A 20,338-nucleotide genomic window follows, 5' to 3' on the forward strand; every position below is an offset into this window, starting at 1 on the left:
ATGACGGCATGAGGCTCCTACTCAGAGTGCCTAGATGGAGCAGTGCTAGCCATATGTTTGTACATAATAATGTTCCCACATGCGCAGCTGTGCTCAGGAATCTCATGTATAGATGTATGTGTAGATTTTCTGTGTCATGCAATAATATAATTGCAATTTTAGTAAATCCTGTTTTTAGTACAGTGAGATTTTTCTCAAGATTGTGGAAACATTGGTGTCATCATTTATTTGTGACTCAGTGAATGTCATGTTTTTTTATTTATTTTTTATTTTATTTTATTTTTATTTTATTATTTTTCTCTTATTTCCTTTTTTTATGGACCTTTTTGGTCTGGAATAAAGATTGATTGATTGATTGAAAAGCAATTATTAAAGACAATATAAATAATATATGGCAGGAGAGATGGAATTTAGAAGAAAGACAAATGCATTTACATAAAATACAGAAGGTGGTAATCATAAGAAATAATATAATGAATAGGAGAGAGGAAATATGGATTAACGGGTTGAGGATTGGGCATACTAATTTAAATAGTGGTTTAAAAATAATAGGGAAACATCCAATCCATCATGATTATTCTTATTGTGGGGAAACAGAAGGAGTAGAACATGTGTTGATTTATTGTAGAAAATATATAAGAGCGAGGAAAGAATTGGAAAGGGTAATGGGGATTTCAGTAACTATGTCTAATTTATTAGGGAAGCATCAATCACATGACATAATTCAAGCCCTCATTAAATATTTTAAAGTTACAAAATTAGCTGAGAGGATTTAGTATGTGTGTGTGTGAGTATAGTATGTATATAATATAGTTATTTAAGGTTTGAAGATATATAGGAAAAAATGAATTTCTGAATTACATCTCCGTCCAGTTGATGGCGGTAATACACAAAGTATGTAAACTGCCAGAAAACGAAGAAAGAAAAAGAAGAAACGTCACGTCACGTGACTGCCATCACATGATGAAGTTCTACGGTCACTAGCTGGCTAACCTTATGAAAATGGCAGCATTTCTACAGTGGAGAAAATTTGTCTTCTTTGATAAGGACACGGTGAAGGATCCTGCAGATAACGGGAAAACCTTTATTCTTCCTAAAGGAATCTCGGCGAGTGACTCCGGCCGGGGACATGTTGTTCTGGGAGATATCCTTGTTTAGCCAGACGATGCTACTCCGGTGTTAAGTTTGTCGGTTAAAGGCAGACCTTAGAAATACATTAACATCAGTCACAGAAATCGGTTGTAGTTAATTTAACAGGAAGTCGGGGCTGTAATTTTATGACTGAATGGTGCAGGCTAACAACGGAGCAGATGTGTATTGTTGCTACAAGGAGAATGAGTGAATTGGTTTGTGAGGCAGTCTTTCTTTCCACACGATCCTCCCCCGCTGAGCTGCAAATTCCGTCTTTCAGATAAAAATAGACTTGGCCTGGTTATGAGTGAACAAAACTTACTTTACTTGGATTAAATCCCAGAATTTAATGTCAATGTCAACCTCAATGAAGATGAAGATTTATAATACTTAGCATTGGACAACAATTCTCCAATTTTTTGAGGTCACAAAAATAGGAAAAGGCTGCTGGAGTACCTTGAATGGAGGGGTCCGCACTTTCTCCAGACTTGAATCCTATACAACTGCTCTGGGATCAGCTGAGTCACAGTGTTGGGACTCGTAACTCTGGACCCCAAAATCTCAATGGCCGAGGGACGCTACACACCAGCAGATAAGTCGACTTGTGAACAGCATGAGGCATTGTTATCTAGTTCAACTGAAAGCTAAATTTTGTGAGTAGTGTAGGGATATGCCAGGAGGATGTAGGTCACCTCTTACTAAAGTGTTTAGTAAGAGTTCTGAAAGACTGGAATGTTAGCCACTATTAAAGATGTCTAAATAAATCAGTTCTCTCCTAACATATCTTGGCATAAAAATTCTTAACTCTATAATATCACATATGGAAGGACAGATCTGGCTGATGACGCGCTCCCTGCAGTTGACGTCATTCCAGGCGTACAAGCTGCGGGTGACTCACTTGTTCCAGCTGAAACAGCACAGTATCCTGGTATCAGTGGGACAGGATGAACATGGCATTAATCCTCTGGTAGGTGTGGCCTTTTACAATCATAACCCTAACTTGGATGGTTTCTCAGTTACAATATAGTTGAGATACTATATTGTAACTGTTATACACTTCTTTGCCAGTATACAAAAATTTGTATTTTCCTTAGTGGAACCACAGACATGTACAGAATGAGAGCCCACCAGACTGATAATGTCTTATTTTTCAGGTGAAGGTTTGGAACCTTGACAAGAGAGACAGTGGGAATCCACTCTGCACCAGAATCTTTTCTGCAGTTCCTGGCAATAAACCAGCTGAAGTATCTTGTCTCAGTGTACACGAGAACCTGAACTTCATGGCTATCGGTGAGACAGCTCTCCCTCTGCCTTTAACTTGTGGAAGTCACATGTTCCACTCTCTCTGCTCAGTAACAGTGTTTCTTGGCAGGTTTCACAGATGGCAGTGTGGTTTTAATCAAAGGGGACATCACCAGAGACCGTCACAGTAAAATTCTGACTCTGCATGAGGGGAGCTGCCCCGTCACAGGCCTGGCCTTCCGCCAAATGGCAAAAGTTACACATTTGTTTGTTGCCACTCTGGAAAAAGTCTTTGTAAGTTGGCATTCCCCTATAGCAAAGCAGACACCATTTGCCAGTTGATTCAACAAGTTTTGAACAAATTGGTTGTGTTCCTGTTTTCTGTTGCTTAGTGCTACACTCTGTCTAACAAGGAGTATCCGAAAGTAGAGCTGGATACCCATGGCTGCGCCCTGTGCTGCTCATCCCTGGCAGATCCGTCTCAGGATTCCCAGTTCATTGTTGCTGGGGATGAATGTGTTTATCTGTACCAGCCTGATGAGCGAGGGCCCTGCTTTGCTTTCGATGGCCACAAGCTGTTGACTCATTGGCACCGGGGATACTTATTCCTGCTGACCAAAGATGTGAAGTCACCCAACAAGTAAGAGCCAAAATCTGACTGATTTGTCAAATGTAATGGTACTCTTGATACATTCAAAGATTTTTATGATTGAATTGATTCATTTATAGGTTTCTAGGTAGGGAGCTCCAAGGGGGTAGTAGGGCGCTCTGGAGCCTAGCTCCTGCGGTCATTGGGAGAGAGGCGGGGCAGGGTCTACTCCTGCATGGGTTGCATTAATTTATCAATTTATCAGCAAAGACGTCTGCCAGAAACATATGACAAGCAACCAGACACACACACTCAGAGGGTTAGAGTTAGATTAGGGTGTGGAGTTTGGATATAAACCTCAGTAAGAAATACCCCAAGTCGGGATTTGAACCCAGGAAATTCTGCAAAACAACTGTGCTGTTAAGTTTTTACCAGCTACAGGATTGTTAGGTTGATATGTCAACTAGTAACACACTCCAGAAGAGACGGCTCAGTGTGCTTTGCCAGACATCTGCCAGAAACGTATGACAAGCAGATGTCTTGAAACGTCTACTCAAAATGTAGGACGGCGTAAATGTCTGCAATATTTGGTGAAAGATATTTAAGTGTTAGGAGACATGGTTTAACATCAGACTTCCATGATTAATAAGCAGTGCACACGAAGGAAGCTGCTGACTGTCTGTTTTTATCCCCAGATCAGGGTTTGGCAGCGGCGAGAGCTCACTGTCAGAAAAGCAAGTTTTAACAATCTATGACCTGGACAACAAATTCATCGCCTACAGCGCCTCATTCGATGATGTCATTGATGTGTTGGCAGAATGGGGATCCTTCTACATTCTGACCCGAGACGGGAAAATGTTTATTCTGCAAGAGAAGGACACACAGACAAAACTGGAGGTCATTAATTGCTGATCATTAACTTCTTTGAGAGGTTCAATAAGCTCCTCAAACTTTTTTAACACTAATTATGTCTTGTCTGTCAAGATGCTGTTCAAGAAGAACTTGTTTGTCATGGCCATAAACTTGGCTAAAAGCCAGCATCTGGATAGTGACGGTCTGTCAGAGATCTTTCGACAGTATGGCGATCATCTGTACCTGAAGGGAGATCATGATGGTGCCATCCAGCAATATATTCGGTAATTTATCTTTAATCTGTTTCCAAAGCAAAAGCCTTTTGTTGATGTTTGATGTTTCTTTCAGTCAGAACCTAACTGTCTATCTTTTTGGTTTGCCATGTTTCCCAATCAGCACCACTGGGAAGCTGGAGCCTTCGTATGTCATTAGAAAATTTCTGGATGCCCAAAGGATCCACAACCTGACGGCATACCTGCAGGCCCTTCACCGCCAGTCTCTGGCCAATGCAGACCACACCACGCTGCTGCTCAACTGCTACACCAAACTCAAAGACAGCTCCAAGCTGGAAGAGTTCATCAAGGTGATTAGTGAGAATTTAATGTCAATAGTGAAAAATAAATGAAGGAGAGCTCTGACTTGTGTCATTGTTGCTTTATTGTGTGACTTTTGTGGTAAACAGATTAGTCTTTGAGTAATGTTTGTGTCTGTATTTTCACAGAGCAGCGAGAGTGAGGTCCACTTTGATGTTGAGATTGCCATCAAGGTTCTTCGCCAAGCTGGATACCACAGTCATGCTGTGTTCCTGGCTGAACGCCACCAGCATCATGAGTGGTACCTGAAGATCCAGCTGGAGGACCTGAAGGTGACGTGTGTGTCAGGTTGACCTGATCTTCTGGAGAACATATGTATGGTTATGAATTGATTCAAAAGAATCTGCAAAAGTAGCTTCCTAATGTGGGAATGTTTTTTTCCTCTGATCTTTTATCAGTTGCTGTTTCTTTAGGAGCATGTTAAACGTGTATGTGTATAGTTGCTTTTATAGCAGCTCAATCTATACCTACGGTTTCCCGCTGATGAAATATAGTCAATTTCTTGCTTGGTCATAACACTAACTCAATCATCTCTTTCTGTTCCCACTGCAGAACTATCAGGAAGGTTTGCGGTACATTGGCCGTCTGCCTTTTGAACAAACTGAAAGCAACATGAAGCGCTATGGCAAGACACTCATGCACCATGTTCCTGAAGGCACCACATTGCTCCTGAAGCGCTTATGCACCAACTATCATCCGAATGAAAACTTGATGGAAAAAATCAGCCTGGACAGTAGTCTGCTTAACAAGGTCCCGGTGTATTATCTTTTTTTGTCTCCACTGCAGGTCGCCAACATCTATCAGTAATACTCTCATGTGTGACTTTTGTCATTTTAATTCAAGGCAAATTCTGAAGAATTCATCCCAATTTTTGCCAATAACCCTCGTGAGCTGAAAGCCTTCCTGGAGCATATGATTGAGGTGGACCCTCGTTCATCCCAGGGTGTGTATGACACACTGCTGGAGCTCCGACTGCAAGACTGGGCACACGAGCAAGACCCTGAGGTTACTGCCAAACCAACACATTTTCAAGTTTATTTTTTTTTAAAAGACAATATGTATTAATGGACATTTACATGTAATACATGAGATTATAGCCAAGTTACTAATTACCATCTCTAGTCCCATTGGCAGGTTGATGTTAAAGCACAACAGTATATACAGGGATAAAAAAAAAAAAAAAACACAGAAACACTTTGGAATAAGAAAAGTGTAAAACCACCTTAAAATCTATATATCTTTACTCAATGTTGACATTTTTGGCTTTCCTAGAGCCACTTTTTAAGATGTTCTTGAATGAAAACACATGAGCTTTTCAAAAAATGTATTTTTAAACATTTTTTTAGCTTTGCTGATTAGGTTTTCTAATCCACGCATATTTGACAGAAAAAAAAGGTCTGCCAGGGAGAAGCCCTTTCGCTGCTCAGAAGTGACAACACTGTGTTTGATAAGGCCTTGGTCCTTTGCCAGATGCACAACTTTAAAGAAGGTGTCCTCTACCTGTATGAGAAAGGCAAACTGTAAGTAGTTTACTCCAAGTCTTTCTAGAGAGCAGGGCTCATCAATCAGCCATGTGTGCTCAAACCAGAACAGACGGGCAGAATTTTATATATTTTTTTTATATTACAAATAACTAAATTATTTTTAGGAGTGCATGTTTTTATCTGGTATGCAACAGAAATTATTATAATTTGGCCTGCTATAGAGATCTGCAGTCTAGCCGCCAACCACAGTAATGCTTATTCATGACGTAATCAGACAGCATCAAAACAGAGAAAGTGGGAAGCAGCATGACTGAAAGTGCAAGGGAAGAGCTTGTTTAAAAGGCAGATGCAAAAACTTCGGGTTTAACCTCTCGCCTTCTTAGCACGACGCTCAAGAGGAGCACGGCAGATGTAACGGCTGAACAGCAGGGAAGCGAGGGGTAAAAGTGCTCATTTGGATGAATGTGTGATTTTAGAATTTTTTGTTCTAAAAGTTTGGAGGCCAGATTAAGTATTTTTTCAACATTTTTGTAAATAAGCCTCCCACACTTCAACCAACCATGACCATATTAAGGTTATGAGGTAAGGCCTATGTGGTGCACAGCTTGGTGAAAATTTGATCAGTAGTTTTTGGATAACAAACTTTGCAATTTTACATTGCCACCTATATTGCAGTTGGGCAAAAAATAAAAAATCTGGTTTTATTTGGCTCAGAGTTGATTGTTTTGGCAAATGCAATTTTCATGGCTCTCTGGGAAATAATATGCTAGTCAAACAACTTTTGCACAGTGGCTATCTGCCAAACATGGTAATCTGTTGGAGAATCCTTCTAAGAAACTTTACCCAGATAATGTTTTGCTAATGTGACTTGCAGTTGTGGAGTTGTAAGCCACAACTACTATAGCACCACATAGAGGAGAATGTGGCTGGATATTTGTATCAGAGTAGATGTCCATTGGAAGACAATGGACTTATGCACTATTAATATTTGGCTGTGGGGTGTGAAAGCAGAAAAACCTGTGTGAAGTCAAGATTCTCTAATACTCAACAAATTAGCAATAGTCTACCTTTGCTCGGTGACAGGTGTGGCTATGTGGCACCATTTCCTAAATATTATGTACTTGCCCTGCCTTAGCAAATTCCCAAAGGTATTTGACACCCTGAATATGGCTGTTGATCTGTGTTGTAGCAGCTCCCCAGCACTTGAATTAATTTGCACGGTCTCGACGGGTGATTTTCAAGGTTTATTTTTCTTTGATGTGGACCATCAATCACCGTACTCACCTTGAGAAAACTAAACAGATATACAAATATTAGAATATAAACATAAACTTAACACACAAACAACAAAATAAAATGTACCTCGCTGCTTTCACCGGGGAACWCTAAGTGTTGATAGTGCCAAGCACCTTTGACAGTTTGTTCAAGTCATTCATTGGTACAATGATTCTGCCAGCTTTTATAGGDCCTGCCCTCATTTAGCTACGGCAGCCCGTGAGGTACATAACAAAAAAAMCCCAAAACTTTACAAAGTGCAAATACAATTRAAACAAAATACAAACCACCAGTGCTAATCAAAACAGACAAATATTAAACAATCTGCAGCATCCTTTAAATAATTTACAATAGTCTACAAATTTGAATAATTTAGGCAACTTAATTTAAATGGYTCACTATCCATTACACTCCCACCAATAATGCATGAACTATTACCAAAAAAATCATGCATTATTTTAAAGTTTCCCTTAAAACCATGCAGATTGTTTAAAACATACTTGTCTGTGTACATTCAGTTTACAAGTCACTTTCCAATAACAGCACCAATTTTTGCACCGGTCTTTCCATCACTGAACTCTTTCAGATAATATACCTTCCTTCAAAATAAAAGATTTGAATGATTCTCTACACATTACATCAGTTATGATTGCAGTAAAAGTTTTGTTTTTGTACAGAATAAATTAAACATGAGTTAAACTCACTATGTTGGGAGAGATTTTCAACTCCTTGATCCGATTGATTTTTATTTTTTTTTTAGTTTAATTCAAGTCTTTAAGTAGTGTATGAAGCTTTTGTTTTACATTTATCATAATCATTGGAAACAAATACACTAAAATGTATTAAATGCACAACGATCAACTAACAGGTTTTTACCCAACAATGTCAGGTGCTTACATTCCAAAAAGCAGATATTTACAGTCTTATATCAGGAACAAATAAAATAAACAGAATACTGTGTACTTAATGATAAATCTCTAGAAGGCAACTTGGTTTATATTCGGTACAAATTTATCACCGTTAGCTTAATGATTTTTCTACAGCGTGAATAACCACATGCCTATTTAGACACCTTTTCGCTGAAAACCCTTTACAGCAAACTACAAGTACAGGGCTTCTCTCCTGTGTGGACACACGTTATTCTGCAGTCTTCTTTGATAAAAATCCTTTACTACAAACACTACAAATAAATGGTTTCTCTCCTCTTTTTAGCAACTTCATCTCTGAGCCAAAGGCCTGTTTTTGTACAAGTTTCACCACTGATTTAACAGCATCCTCGCGATCTTTAACACTCACCACATTTGAATAACATTCGTTTCTGTGTCCAAGTCTTTTGATTCTGGCTACTGCTTTAATCAGTGTTGACCAGGATGAAAATCTAATGAAACGTTCCAGAAAATCTGCAGTCTCATCTGTTGTCTGGGTCACCAACTAACAGATCAGAGCAAGATTTAAATTCCCTTTTCATCTCCCTTTTCCACAAAAATTCAGGACCTGTTAGCCAGTTAGTAGTTAAAATCTCAGAGGCACACAGCCCTCTTGACGCATGATCTGCTGGATTTTCAGTGGTGTCAACATGATTCCATTGATTTGGATTTGTGTTCTCTCTGTTTACCTGGACCCGATTTGCCACAAATTCATGAAACTGTCGTGCTTCATTATTAATATATAACATTACTTGTGAATCTGCCCAGAAAAACTCTGCGTCTATCTTCATATCAAGCTCTGATTTTAACAGCACACTCAACCTAGCAGCAACCACTGCAGCTGAAAGCTCGAAACGAGGAATGGTTGTAATCTTCAAAGGAGCCACGCTGGCTTTAGCCATGATCAAAACAATAGATTTCACCTTTGTCATTCTCAAACCTGAGGTAGGAGCATGCACCATATGCTAGGTTGCATGCATCTGAAAAGTGGTGTAGTTGTGTTTTAACAATGTTTCCAAATCTTTGTGGATAACATCTTTGTATCATTAATCTCTCAACATCCTGAAGGGTGAACTTCTCCCACCATACATGCAAGTCCTCAGCAGAGAGTCATCCCACCGAAAACTTCTGCGGCACAGATCTTGTAAAATGCATTTTCCATTCATAATGAATGGTGAAAGAAATCCTAGTGGATCATACAGAGAGGCTATTACTGCGGCGTGTATCAGGTTTGTCCCTCAGATCAAACCTGATCTGAGGGACCCAAACAGTCAGTTTTGACATGCCATTGCATACCTAAGGTATGTTCAGTAAGTGCCAAGTCAGGCTTGAGATCAGCAGAAACCACACTTGTGGCTCTCTCAGATGGATTCACACAGCCTAGGACTTCAGATCTGTTGGAATTAAATTTGTGGAGTCTCAAACCACCTTCTTTGCACAGTTTCTGTGCTTCAGTTATTAGTTTGGTGGCATCATTAGCTGTAGGGACACTTTTTAACCCATCAACATAAAAATTATTCTCCACAAATGCTGCTTCAGCTGGAAACTTTGATTTCTGCTGTTGTGCCAAATAGGGTAGGGTTAGGGTTTTTCTAAGATTTCAACCATTCGAATACTGAGCCCCTCAGGCCAACACAGTGTTTTAATCTATGTAACCCTAAGCCTACCCTAACCCTAACCCTTAAAAACTTCAAACCTGCAAGTCAGACACAATTTGTCTTGAAACAGGTGTATCAACAGAAACCAAGGTACTAAGTTTTAGCTGTACTGGTTTTGTTTCAACAGTCAAGTTTTTCACAAGATCTTCTAAGACAAAAGAGGAGTCACTCTGAGTATCAAGGAGTGCATAAGTAAGTATTTCCTTCCCAGGATCTTTCACAGAGGATAAAAAACTGGAACAGTACTTGATGCCGCAGAAATGTTTCGGGTGAATGCATGAGACCAAACGCTGTGAGAAACCTGAGGCATTTCTTGTGGAGAGATGGAACACTGCTGAGCAGCATCCTGAGATCTCACTCTCTCTTGGTGCAAACAAGTAGGATGATGACGTCTACACTCTCCACAAACATGGCGCGTTTTACAATCTTTCAATAAATGACCCTTTCTCAAGCATCCAAAACAAAGATGGTTTTGATGTATAAATGACCTTTTGTCTTTCATTAATTTAACTGCAAATTTAGGGCATTTAGCAACACTGTGCTTCATGTCTGTACAAACCAAACAAGGCAGTTTAGATTTCAGAACATGAACAGTTTCTTGTTTCTTGAACTCTGTACTGGTACTAAGAGCCTTTGCTTTTCTGGAAAGGTCATTTGAAGAAGTTCTAGACTTTAACAAAAATGGAGAAGCAATAGGATTACATGCTATGCGTGCTTCCTTTTGTATGAATCTAGAAAACATTCAAAAGATTGATATTCCCCACATGCATCAAGTACTTCAACAACAACTCTACTCCATTTACGTACAATCCAGTCTGGTAACTTCTTCAACATCTTATGATTTTCTTCACAATCATTTAAGGTGGACATTCCTTTTACTTGAGGCATAGCCTCTTCACAACTTTTCAAAAAGTCAGCAAAATCTCTGAGAGACAATGGATCATTTGGTGCAATCTTTGGCCATGACTTAAGTTTATCCCTAAATGCTTTCTGAATTACAAATGGGTTTCCATATCTCTCCTAAAGAACTGACCAGGCACCTTCATATGCATCCTCAGAGCTTCTGTAAATGTAGCAGCCTCTCAGACTGAACAGCCAAACGCAGGGAGTTTCAAACTGGTGCAATTTAATCTCAACCTTTCTTTCCATTGACACCGTGAAAACTGTAGTATAAAACAAAAGAATACAGAGCCGTTGTATAAACCAACATATCAATATTCAGTTATACACAAAAAAGAATACGTTATGTCCTTTAACTCGTCAATATACAGTTTCGTTTAGAAACCGCGACATTCTGTTTCTTAAATAAAGCTATAACATTTCTTATTACAAATCCCAATTACATATATTTATACCTCGTTCTGCTTTCCGAGGGTGCTATTTTAAAGATTTTCTCTGGGTTTCTTTATAATCTAACGTTGTCTGATCTCGCAGGGTGTCGCTAGGTAACCACAGAATAAACAAAGAAAAAAATCTACCATTCTTTAAAATGAATGCATAAATTAACCACTAGGAGTTACTGTTGGCCCAATGAACAAGGAGAATTTTCCAATTAAGCTGTTACTTACACTCCCACCAAATCCTGCTACAATGAATGAACCAAGTAATAAGTAAAGAGTACATTAATTGAACAGGATTTTTTTGACTCTACTAAATAATGTAGATGTTTGCGTAAAATTACCATGAAATAAATATACTACAAAAGTTGTTAATCTTTTCTCATCAATTTTCCAAAAGAAGAACTAAATTCTGAATTGGCTTCTCAATAATTGAAGGTTTAGAAGAAGAATTTGACTTTCGTTCACCGACTTGAACTTTGGCTCGACGGACCAATCCATCACTGCCTTGAACAGTGTCAACCACTCGTCCTAGTTGCCACTGATTTTTTGGAAGGTTATCGTCTTATCGTCAGGTTGTGTCCCATCTACTCTTAAACATGCTGTGGTCAAACCCCTTCTTAAAAAATCCAATCTAGACTCTAGTGACCTAGCAAATTTCAGGCCCATTTCTAAATTGCCTTTTTTATCGAAAATTCTTGAAAAATTCGTTTTTATCCAGCTTGAAATGTTTTTAAAAGATAATAATTTAACTGAGAAGTTTCAGTCTGGGTTTAAAGTTGCTCATAGCACTGAATCTGCCTTGCTCCGAGTGTATAATGATGTCCTCTTAACAGTTGATTCAGGCAACGTTGCAGTTTTATTACTTCTAGATTTGAGCTCTGCATTTGACACTGTAGATCAGATTCTCTTACATAGATTAAAACACTGTGTTGGCCTGAGGGGCTCAGTATTCGAATGGTTTAAATCTTAGAAAACAGAACCTTCTTTGTTCATCTTGACCAATCCTGTTCTGGGGCCAGACCTTTAAAGTACGGTGTTCCCCAAGGGTCAATTTTAGGGCCCATTTTGTTTATCTTGTATTTACTGCCTCTTTTTAAGATTTTCCAAAAATTTTATATTTCCTTTCATTGCTTTGCAGATGACATCCAGATTTATTTGCCCCTTAAAATTCAAAATGGTACAAATGATTCTCTTCTGCAGTTGCTAAACTGTTTAGCTGAAGTTAAATTATGGATGGAAAAAAACTTTCTTTACCTAAATGAGAGCAAAACTCAAGTTCTGTTATTTGGTCAAAAACTTCAGACTGATTCTTGTCTGATCAGATTCTTGATCAGATGGATCAGATCAGATTCTTGGTTCCTTGGCTTGGTCTTATCAAACCTCTGCTAGGAGTCTTGGTTTCACTTTTGACAGCTTTTTAAAGTTAGACAAGTTAGTTCTGTCGTTAAATCGAGTTTTTACTACCTTCGGCTTTTAGCAAAAGTTAAATCTTACTTCTGTTTTAAGGACTTTGAAGGACTCATCCATGCCTTCATAACAACTCGCCTGGATTACTGCAACTCTTTATATAGAGGGATGGATAAATCACAGATTCAGCGACTTCAACTGATCCAGAAAGTAGCAGTATGGCTTCTCACAGGAACCAGGAAGCATGACCATATAACAACAACTCTGGCATCTTTACACTGGCTGTTTTTTATCGAATAGATTTTAAGATTCTTTTGTTAACTTATAAAGTTTTAAATGGGTTAGCCCCCCCTTATCTTCGGGACCTTTTACATTTCCGGTCTGTGTCCAGAACTTTACTGTCTAATAATCCGTTATTACTGACAGTTCCTCGGACTCGACTTAAGAGGAAAGGAGATCGAGCTTTTTCTGTTGCTGCTCCAGTTTTATGGAATAACTTACCTTTCCAGATTAGATCTGCCCACAGCCTGGATCATTTTAAATCGCTTCTTAAAACTCATTTTTACTCTTTGGCATTTAATTGATGATTTGTTTTGTGCTGTTTTGTTATTTGTGTTGTTCTTGTGCAGCACTTAGGTGCAGTTTTATACATGTTTTAAAGTGCTATATAAATAAATGTGACATTGACATATTCTTTGATAATGACAATGTCCTCCTTCTTGAGATTGCGTTGAGCTGAGTGCCATTTCTGTCTCATGGAAATGTTCATCAAAAATTCCTTTTTCCAGCGACTCCAGAATTGTTCAATGAGATACTGCACTCTCCTCCACCTCTTTGTGTCATATAGGTCCTCTTTGACAAACACTCCAGGGGGATTGAGAGCAACCTTAGATTTCATCATAATGAGATGGTTTGGTGTTAGGGTTAGATCAATTATCCATTCCTCCCACCGTGGCTTTATATCTTCTGGGAGAGGATCGTCCCACCCTATGCCTCTGTAAAAAAGCTCTTGAAGAATAAGTTTTCCACTAAGGGCGAATGGAGCAATCAATCCGAGAGGATCATAAAGTGAAGCAATGATTGACAAGCAGCTGCGATGGGTAGAAGGATGATCCTTTAAGCCGATGTTAAAAATGAAGGTGTCATTTTTTATCAACCATCGAATGCCTTCGATGAGGCTGGATCCAAACCATGGGGCTTGATGGCTGTTGCTACTTCTGAAGGACCCAAGCAGGCGAGAGCAGCTTCCTTGTTTGAGTTGAATTTGTGAAGCCGTAAGCCTCCCTTTTTACACAACTCTTGTGACTCAATGATCAGTTTCTTGGCTTCCTCTACTGATGGCACACTAACTAAGCCATCATCCACATAAAAGTTTTTCTCAATAAATGTGGCTGCTTGAGGATAGTTAGTTACTGTTGTGCTAGATGATTTAGGCCAAAATTGGCACATCCTGGAGATGAAGCAGCTCCAAAGAGATGAACTGCCATCCTGTACTCCTGTGGTTCTTTCTCCAAATCTCATCCTTTCCACCAGAGGAATTTAAGATAATTTCTGGATTCTGGAGTGACAGAGAATTGGTAAAACATTCTTTTTATGTCACAAATTATTGCTGTGGTCTCTTTCCTGAAGCGACATAACACTCCTAACAAAGGATTGATTAAATCAGACCCAGTAAGCAGTGTGTCATTAAGCGAAACACCATGGAATTTGGCTGAACAGTCAAAAACAACTCAGCTTATCTGGCTTCCTGGGATGGTAGATGCCATGATGTGGAAGGTACCACTCTGTTTCTCCCTCAGATGTTGAAGGGGCAGGCTCTGCATCACCCTTATTTATGGTTTCTTCCATGAATGTTTTGTATTGCTCGTAGTATTGTTTGTTGGCCTTTAATTTCCTCTTAAGACACTGCAGGCGAACTTGGGCTAGTCTTTTGTTGTTTGGTAGGTTAGGCAGACTGCTGCCTTTGAAAGGGAGAGGCATTTCGTAATGCCCGTCATCTTTCTGTGTGATGTTGTTGCTGAGAAACTGTATAAAGTTAATATCATCTTGAGACACATATTTATCTTCATAGCTTCTCTCCATGAAATCCGATTCTAAGACCTTTAAAATGTCAGTCGTCGATGTGATTGCTAGCTCCTTTACTGTGAGCCCATGCACAAAGCTTTGACTTCCTTGTCTGTGGGGGTTTGATGAGCCTATTATACTCCATCCTAGTTCTGATCTTTGTGCAAAGGGTTGGGTTTTGTCACCCGTTATGACTTCTAGTGGAGCTAGGGCAGCTGGACAGTCGTATCCAACGAGAAGCCCTACATCACAGTCTTGAATGGGTGGTAACTTATCTGCCAAGCTTCTGAGATGAGGCCACATCAATGCAGTTTCTTTTGTTGGGACATAAGACTTGTCTACTGGGATGAAGTCTCTGCTGTAAGCTTGGTGTAGTTGGATGTAACTCTGAGTCAAGTACTCGAACTTGTAGACCATGAACACTCTTGCTGAAAATAATTGTGTCGACAGCAGTCATAGTACTGAGTTTCAACTTTGTTGGATGGAAATTCACATTCAGTCTGTCAATGACATCTTCTAACACAAATATTGAGTCACTCTGTGTGTCCAGCATTGCATATGTTAGTATTTCTTTGTGTGGTTCTTGTAATGAAGACGCAAGTACTGGTACAATACTGGTGGTGGCAGAAGCATGCTGTGTTGATGTATGGGACACAACTCTGTGTGTTTCTTGACTAGCATGTTCTTCTGTGNCAAGTACTGGTACAATACTGGTGGTGGCAGAAGCATGCTGTGTTGATGTATGGGACACAACTCTGTGTGTTTCTTGACTAGCATGTTCTTCTGTGGAAGTGGAGCTATYTGTTGTTGTCTCCACAGGTCTTTCCTTCCTCTCTTCATGTAAGCAGGTTGGATGACGACGTCTGCATACATTGCATGTGTGTCGTCTCTTACAATCCTTTGTCACATGACCTTTTCTTAGGCACCCAAAGCAGAGCCAATTTTCATGTATGAATGTCCTTTTGTCTTCAACACTTTTTGATGCGAAAATAGGACACCCGGTGATGGTATGGGCTTCACTTTTACAAACATAGCAAGGTGATTTTGGTTTACAGCTATTTGTATCTTGTGTCCCGTGACTAGAACCTTTTTGTTGTGCATTTGTGTTGAAAGTTTTGGCTCTTTTTGGGGTTCTGTCATCTGGAAACTTGAAATTTCCTCCCAAAAGGGGTGAGGCGATGGGATTACAGGCTATTTTTGCCTCTTTGCTCAAAAACTCTGAAGCATTTAAAATCTGGATAATCACCTGATCTATCAAGTTCCTCTACAATTATTCGACTCCATTCAGGCAATTTTTTTTAGCAATTTATGGTTCTCTTCACAGTCATTGAGGATAGCTAGTCCCTTCACATGTGGAATTGCTTCTTTGCAACCTTGGAGGAAGTCAGAAAACTCACGTAGTGCAAGTGAGTCATTTGCGTTGATCTTTGGCCATCTTGCAAGCTTGTCGCGGAAGGCTTTCTGTATAATAAACGCGTTTCCATATCTGTCTTGTAAGACTTTCCATGCTTCAATGTATGCACTTTTTGAGTCTCGATAAAATAAACCTTCAACAGCTTTGCATGCTTCTCCAGCAAGATCATTTCTGAGATAGCCCATCCCAGCAAGTGAGAAGATGTTTTTTCTGTCAATAAGAGTCATAAATGACATCTTCCAATCAGTAAACCTCAAAGGACCTCCGCTAAATACTGTGGGTTCAGGGACTGGCAAGCGACTCATACTTAATGAGCTGGCTAATGCTTCAGCTAGATTGGATGCTTCTGAATTTATTGTCACCTCAGGAGCTGATTGGTAAGGTTGGAATGATGCAGCATCTGGATTTAAGCAGGGTTTATCTCTAGAGAAGACGGAGTTAGTTCTGTAATTAATACCTTCAAATTCTTCAACATTGTTTTCAGTGTTCAAATTCCTCATATGCTCTCACACGAGATGCCGCTACAGCTATTTTCTTTTCTTCTTTTAACCGCTGCAGTTTTGCTCTTTCTTGTTCCAGCTGTTGTTGCATTTCCGCTTCCTTTTGTTTCATTTCTGACAGCATTTTTGACTCTTTAAGTTTCCATTCATTTTCTAATTTTTGGAGTTGTGCTTGCTGTGCTTGAATTTCCCTTGTAGCCTTTGATTGCTCCACTTTAGCAGCAAGCTCTGCTTGTGCATCTGCCTTGCTGTTGTTAGTACTAGATGAACTGGAATGTCTGCTTGGACTTTCTGATGACTTTGAGTTTATGGTTTCAGTTTGAGTGTGACCAAAGAGATTCATATTCATCTTTGTTTAATGTTTCTCTTACTCTTTCTTTCTCGAGATGACTATCATAATCTTCATCAATAGTCTCTGTACGATTGTACAGATTTCTTTTGTGAGTGTAACACAGGCTTCCATCTTTCTGACAATCTCTGCTGTGGTGTTACTGTTACGTAGAATGGGTTTGTACTGCAGTCTTACAGCATCATACTTTGCTTGAATGCTTTCCTGTAAATCATTGAGTTCTTCTAATGTACAGAGGGCCTTTAGTTTTTTCCTAGTTTTTCTTGCTACCCACTTCCAAGAATCATAAACTTTGTGAAACGCTTTCTCACATTTTTTGTTCTCTTGGATGTGCATCTCTTGGCCTTTTTCTGTTAGTTTTCTTTCTATGGAACTAGACGGCATGTCAACAAGATTTTCTGTTTTCTCTGTTGGAAGTGACATTTTATTTGCTTTCTGTAACTGCTTCGGGTTCACAGAAGACTTTTTAACTATCCCTTGACACTACGTCGATTCAGTTATGCTGTGAGCTTCTTCTTGTGATTGTCCATTTTAACTTTATGCTTTATCTTGCCTCTGTGAGATCATTGGTGCGAGAGGAGACTGCTTCATTCGAGATGGGATGGTGTCAGCTTCACTGCAGAAAGATCTGGTCTCTTGCGATGAGTTTTCACTGTAGCGGCCTCTCAGACTGAACAGCCAGACGCAGGGAGTTTGAAACGGGTGCAATTTAAATCTTTCTTTCCATTGACACCGTGAAAACTGTAGTATAAAACAAAAGAATACAGAGCCGTTGTATAAACCAACATATCAATATTTAATTATACACAAAAAAGAATACGTTGTGTCCTTTAACTCGTCAATATACAGTTTCGTTTATAAACCACGACATTCTACTGTTTCTTAAATAAAGCTATAACATTTATTATTACAAATCGGAATTACATATATTTATACCTCGTTCTGCTTTCCGAGGGTGCTATTTTAAAGATTTTCTCCGGGTTTCTTTAAAATCTAACGTGTCTCATCTTGCAGGGTATTGCTAGGTAATCACAGAATAAACAAAGAAAAAATCTACCGTTCTTTAAAATGAATGCATAAATTAACCACTGGAGTCATTGTTGGCCCAATGAACAAGGAGAATTTTCCAATTAAGCTGTTATTTACAGTAAAAGAAACCGTCTACAGCTTTCTGGGCTTCTCCAGAGAGATAATGTTTCAGATACAGCATTTTTTTCCCCAGCAGAGATGGATTTTGAATCAATTAAAATTGTAAATTATATCTTAAACTCCACAAATTTCAAAGGGTCACCTGAGAATATGGCAGGTACAGGAACAGGAAGGCGACTTAAACTTAACGAGCTCGTTAAGGCTTCAGCCAAGTTTATTGCAGGAATCTCACCGCAAACTTGAGGTGGTAGAATAGTTGCAGCCCTTGCAGTTGACTTCCTTGGGTGTTTTAAAGATTGCACTGCTTTAACTTCAGGCTTAGAATCAAGATTTTCCCTTTCAGCACCATCCTCAAGTCTGCTGTAAACATCAACCCGAGCTGCAGCCATTTTAACTTCCATATCTGTTTCCATTACCTTTAACCTTCATCAAGTTGCTGCAGCACTTCAGCCTCCTTCTGCTTCATTTCTGCCATATTCTGGGACTAATGACATTTCCACTCACATTCAAGTTTACTGACTTGAGCATGTTGAACTTCAATCTCCAACATGGGTCTAACTTGAACCTTTTTGGCCGCAAGATCAGCTTCTGCCATTACCCGCTCTTGAGAAACTTTGGAGCTGGTAGTTGATGAACCACATGTACATGGAGAACTTTCAGTAGAGGCTTCTCCAAAACCACACTGATATTCATCTCTATTTAAGATTTCTCGCACCCTTTCTGTACTGTTATCACTACGTGTTAGATACTCTGTGTATGTAAACGTAGATCAACAGCAAGCCAAACTCAATTTCATGAGCCAGGAAGCTGAGCGTCTTGCTCCTTTATTACGTTTTCTTGACAACTTTGAGCAGCGGTGTAGAAAAGCTCAATAAAAAGGTTCAGTGAAACTATAAGAAACAGAAAAATAAAATATACATCAGCTCTAAATACACAGAATAAACTTCTAGTGTCTGAATAGAATTAACCTTAGCTGCAGTTAAGAAACAGTCACGTAGCAACTTTGCTATGTAAACAAAAACTATCATGATATGGCTTTTCTAGAATAAACACATTTGGAAAACAATCTCAAAATAAACTAACAAAACATATACCACCAAACAGAACACAGATTGAACTTACAGCCATTCTTTTCAGAGGTGTAAGAAAAGATTGACAACACAGGAGGTGAAGTTCATACTTTAACAGGCAGGCTTTCTCTCTGTGAACAGGTATTCCAAACTGCAACTGCCTCTGCTACCCACAATGCACTGCTATCTCAAAATTCTCCTTCAAAATAAAATACAGAGAAATTAATACTATAGAACTTTTTAAAACTAGTTAAGACATTTCCAACTTCAAGCCTGGGGCAGAACACTTTCCTTTTCAACTTCTTGATTAAATTTCTCTTCAACAATACTCCCTTCCAAACGCTTACACACAAGATCATAAATCTCATTTGTTAATATAGTACAGGCATCTAGTTTCTGCACAATATCTGGAGTATTTAAAGAATTACGTTGAAGAAACTCATAATTCTGTTTTACTTTATCAAGACTGTTTTGGACTTGCTGATTTATTTCATCCAGATTCTCCTGAGAGCAGAAACCTTTTAATTTCTTCTTGGCTTCTCTTGCAATTTGTTTCCAGGATACATAAGATTTAAGAAATGCCTTTGTCTGTTTTGCAGATTCTGCTTCTTTGTACTGCTCTCCTATTTCAGTTAACTTTCTTGTGCGAGGACCTGAAACCAACTCTTGTCCTTTTGGCTTTTCTTCAGCACACAAATCTTCAGCAGAAAGTCCTTTTTCACTTGGCAGTGACATTTTAACTCTTTACAATGACCTAAACCTTACAGTGAAATTAAACCCACATTCAAACATACTTGCAAAAACACCATTCTAATTTTTCTTTTTTGTTGTTTTTTTTTTTTTAATTAGTCCAGTTACCTTTTAAGTAATTCGGCGTAATTTCATAAACGCCAATAACAGTCACGTGACGTCATCTCTAAGTTGTTTCCGCGTTGTTTGATCAGTCAATTTCTCACCGAGCCAGCAATCATCCTCTGTTGGAATCAGTTTCTGATGCAAACTTGGATCTACTGCGAAGACAGCTCCTCATGATGGCGTTGACTCCGAAGCAGCGTCAAACTTCGGCCGATGTCCGATCCAAACGTCTCACCGTCAATGGAAGGTGACACACGGAAGCCTCGAGTTTTCACTGTAGCAGCTCCCCAGCACTTGAATTAATTTGCGCAGTCTCGACGGGTGATTTTCAAGGTTTATTTTTCTTTGATGTGGACCATCAGTCATGTAATCACCTTGATTACCTCAGTTACCGTGAAAACTAAACAGATATACAAATATTAGAATATAAACATAAACTT

General features: G+C 39.1%; 1 protein-coding gene and 1 long non-coding RNA gene across 2 annotated transcripts in view; one reads left to right on the forward strand and one right to left on the reverse strand.

Annotated features, from left to right (window-relative positions):
• The first annotated feature begins 943 nt into the window (after positions 1-943).
• The window catches only part of vps11 (VPS11 core subunit of CORVET and HOPS complexes), a 21,795-nt gene continuing 2,400 nt past the window's right edge, over positions 944-20,338 (forward strand). The window contains exons 1-12 of the mRNA XM_008402383.2: positions 944-1,144; positions 1,950-2,098; positions 2,286-2,421; positions 2,504-2,667; positions 2,766-3,013; positions 3,658-3,859; positions 3,947-4,098; positions 4,211-4,397; positions 4,536-4,679; positions 4,960-5,157; positions 5,251-5,412; positions 5,794-5,927. Coding sequence (XP_008400605.1) covers positions 997-1,144; positions 1,950-2,098; positions 2,286-2,421; positions 2,504-2,667; positions 2,766-3,013; positions 3,658-3,859; positions 3,947-4,098; positions 4,211-4,397; positions 4,536-4,679; positions 4,960-5,157; positions 5,251-5,412; positions 5,794-5,927 — 2,024 coding nt within the window. The 5' untranslated portion in view covers positions 944-996. The remainder of the gene's footprint in view (positions 1,145-1,949; positions 2,099-2,285; positions 2,422-2,503; positions 2,668-2,765; positions 3,014-3,657; positions 3,860-3,946; positions 4,099-4,210; positions 4,398-4,535; positions 4,680-4,959; positions 5,158-5,250; positions 5,413-5,793; positions 5,928-20,338) is intronic.
• Positions 18,760-20,332, reverse strand: LOC108165947 (uncharacterized). The gene is made up of 2 exons (XR_001776267.1): positions 19,096-20,332; positions 18,760-18,863 (listed from the first exon to the last, which is right to left on the reverse strand). It is a non-coding gene; the product is annotated as an uncharacterized LOC108165947 (long non-coding RNA).

This window comes from Poecilia reticulata, unplaced genomic scaffold (genome assembly GCF_000633615.1).
Source record: "Poecilia reticulata strain Guanapo unplaced genomic scaffold, Guppy_female_1.0+MT scaffold_221, whole genome shotgun sequence".
Lineage (NCBI taxonomy): Eukaryota > Metazoa > Chordata > Actinopteri > Cyprinodontiformes > Poeciliidae > Poecilia > Poecilia reticulata.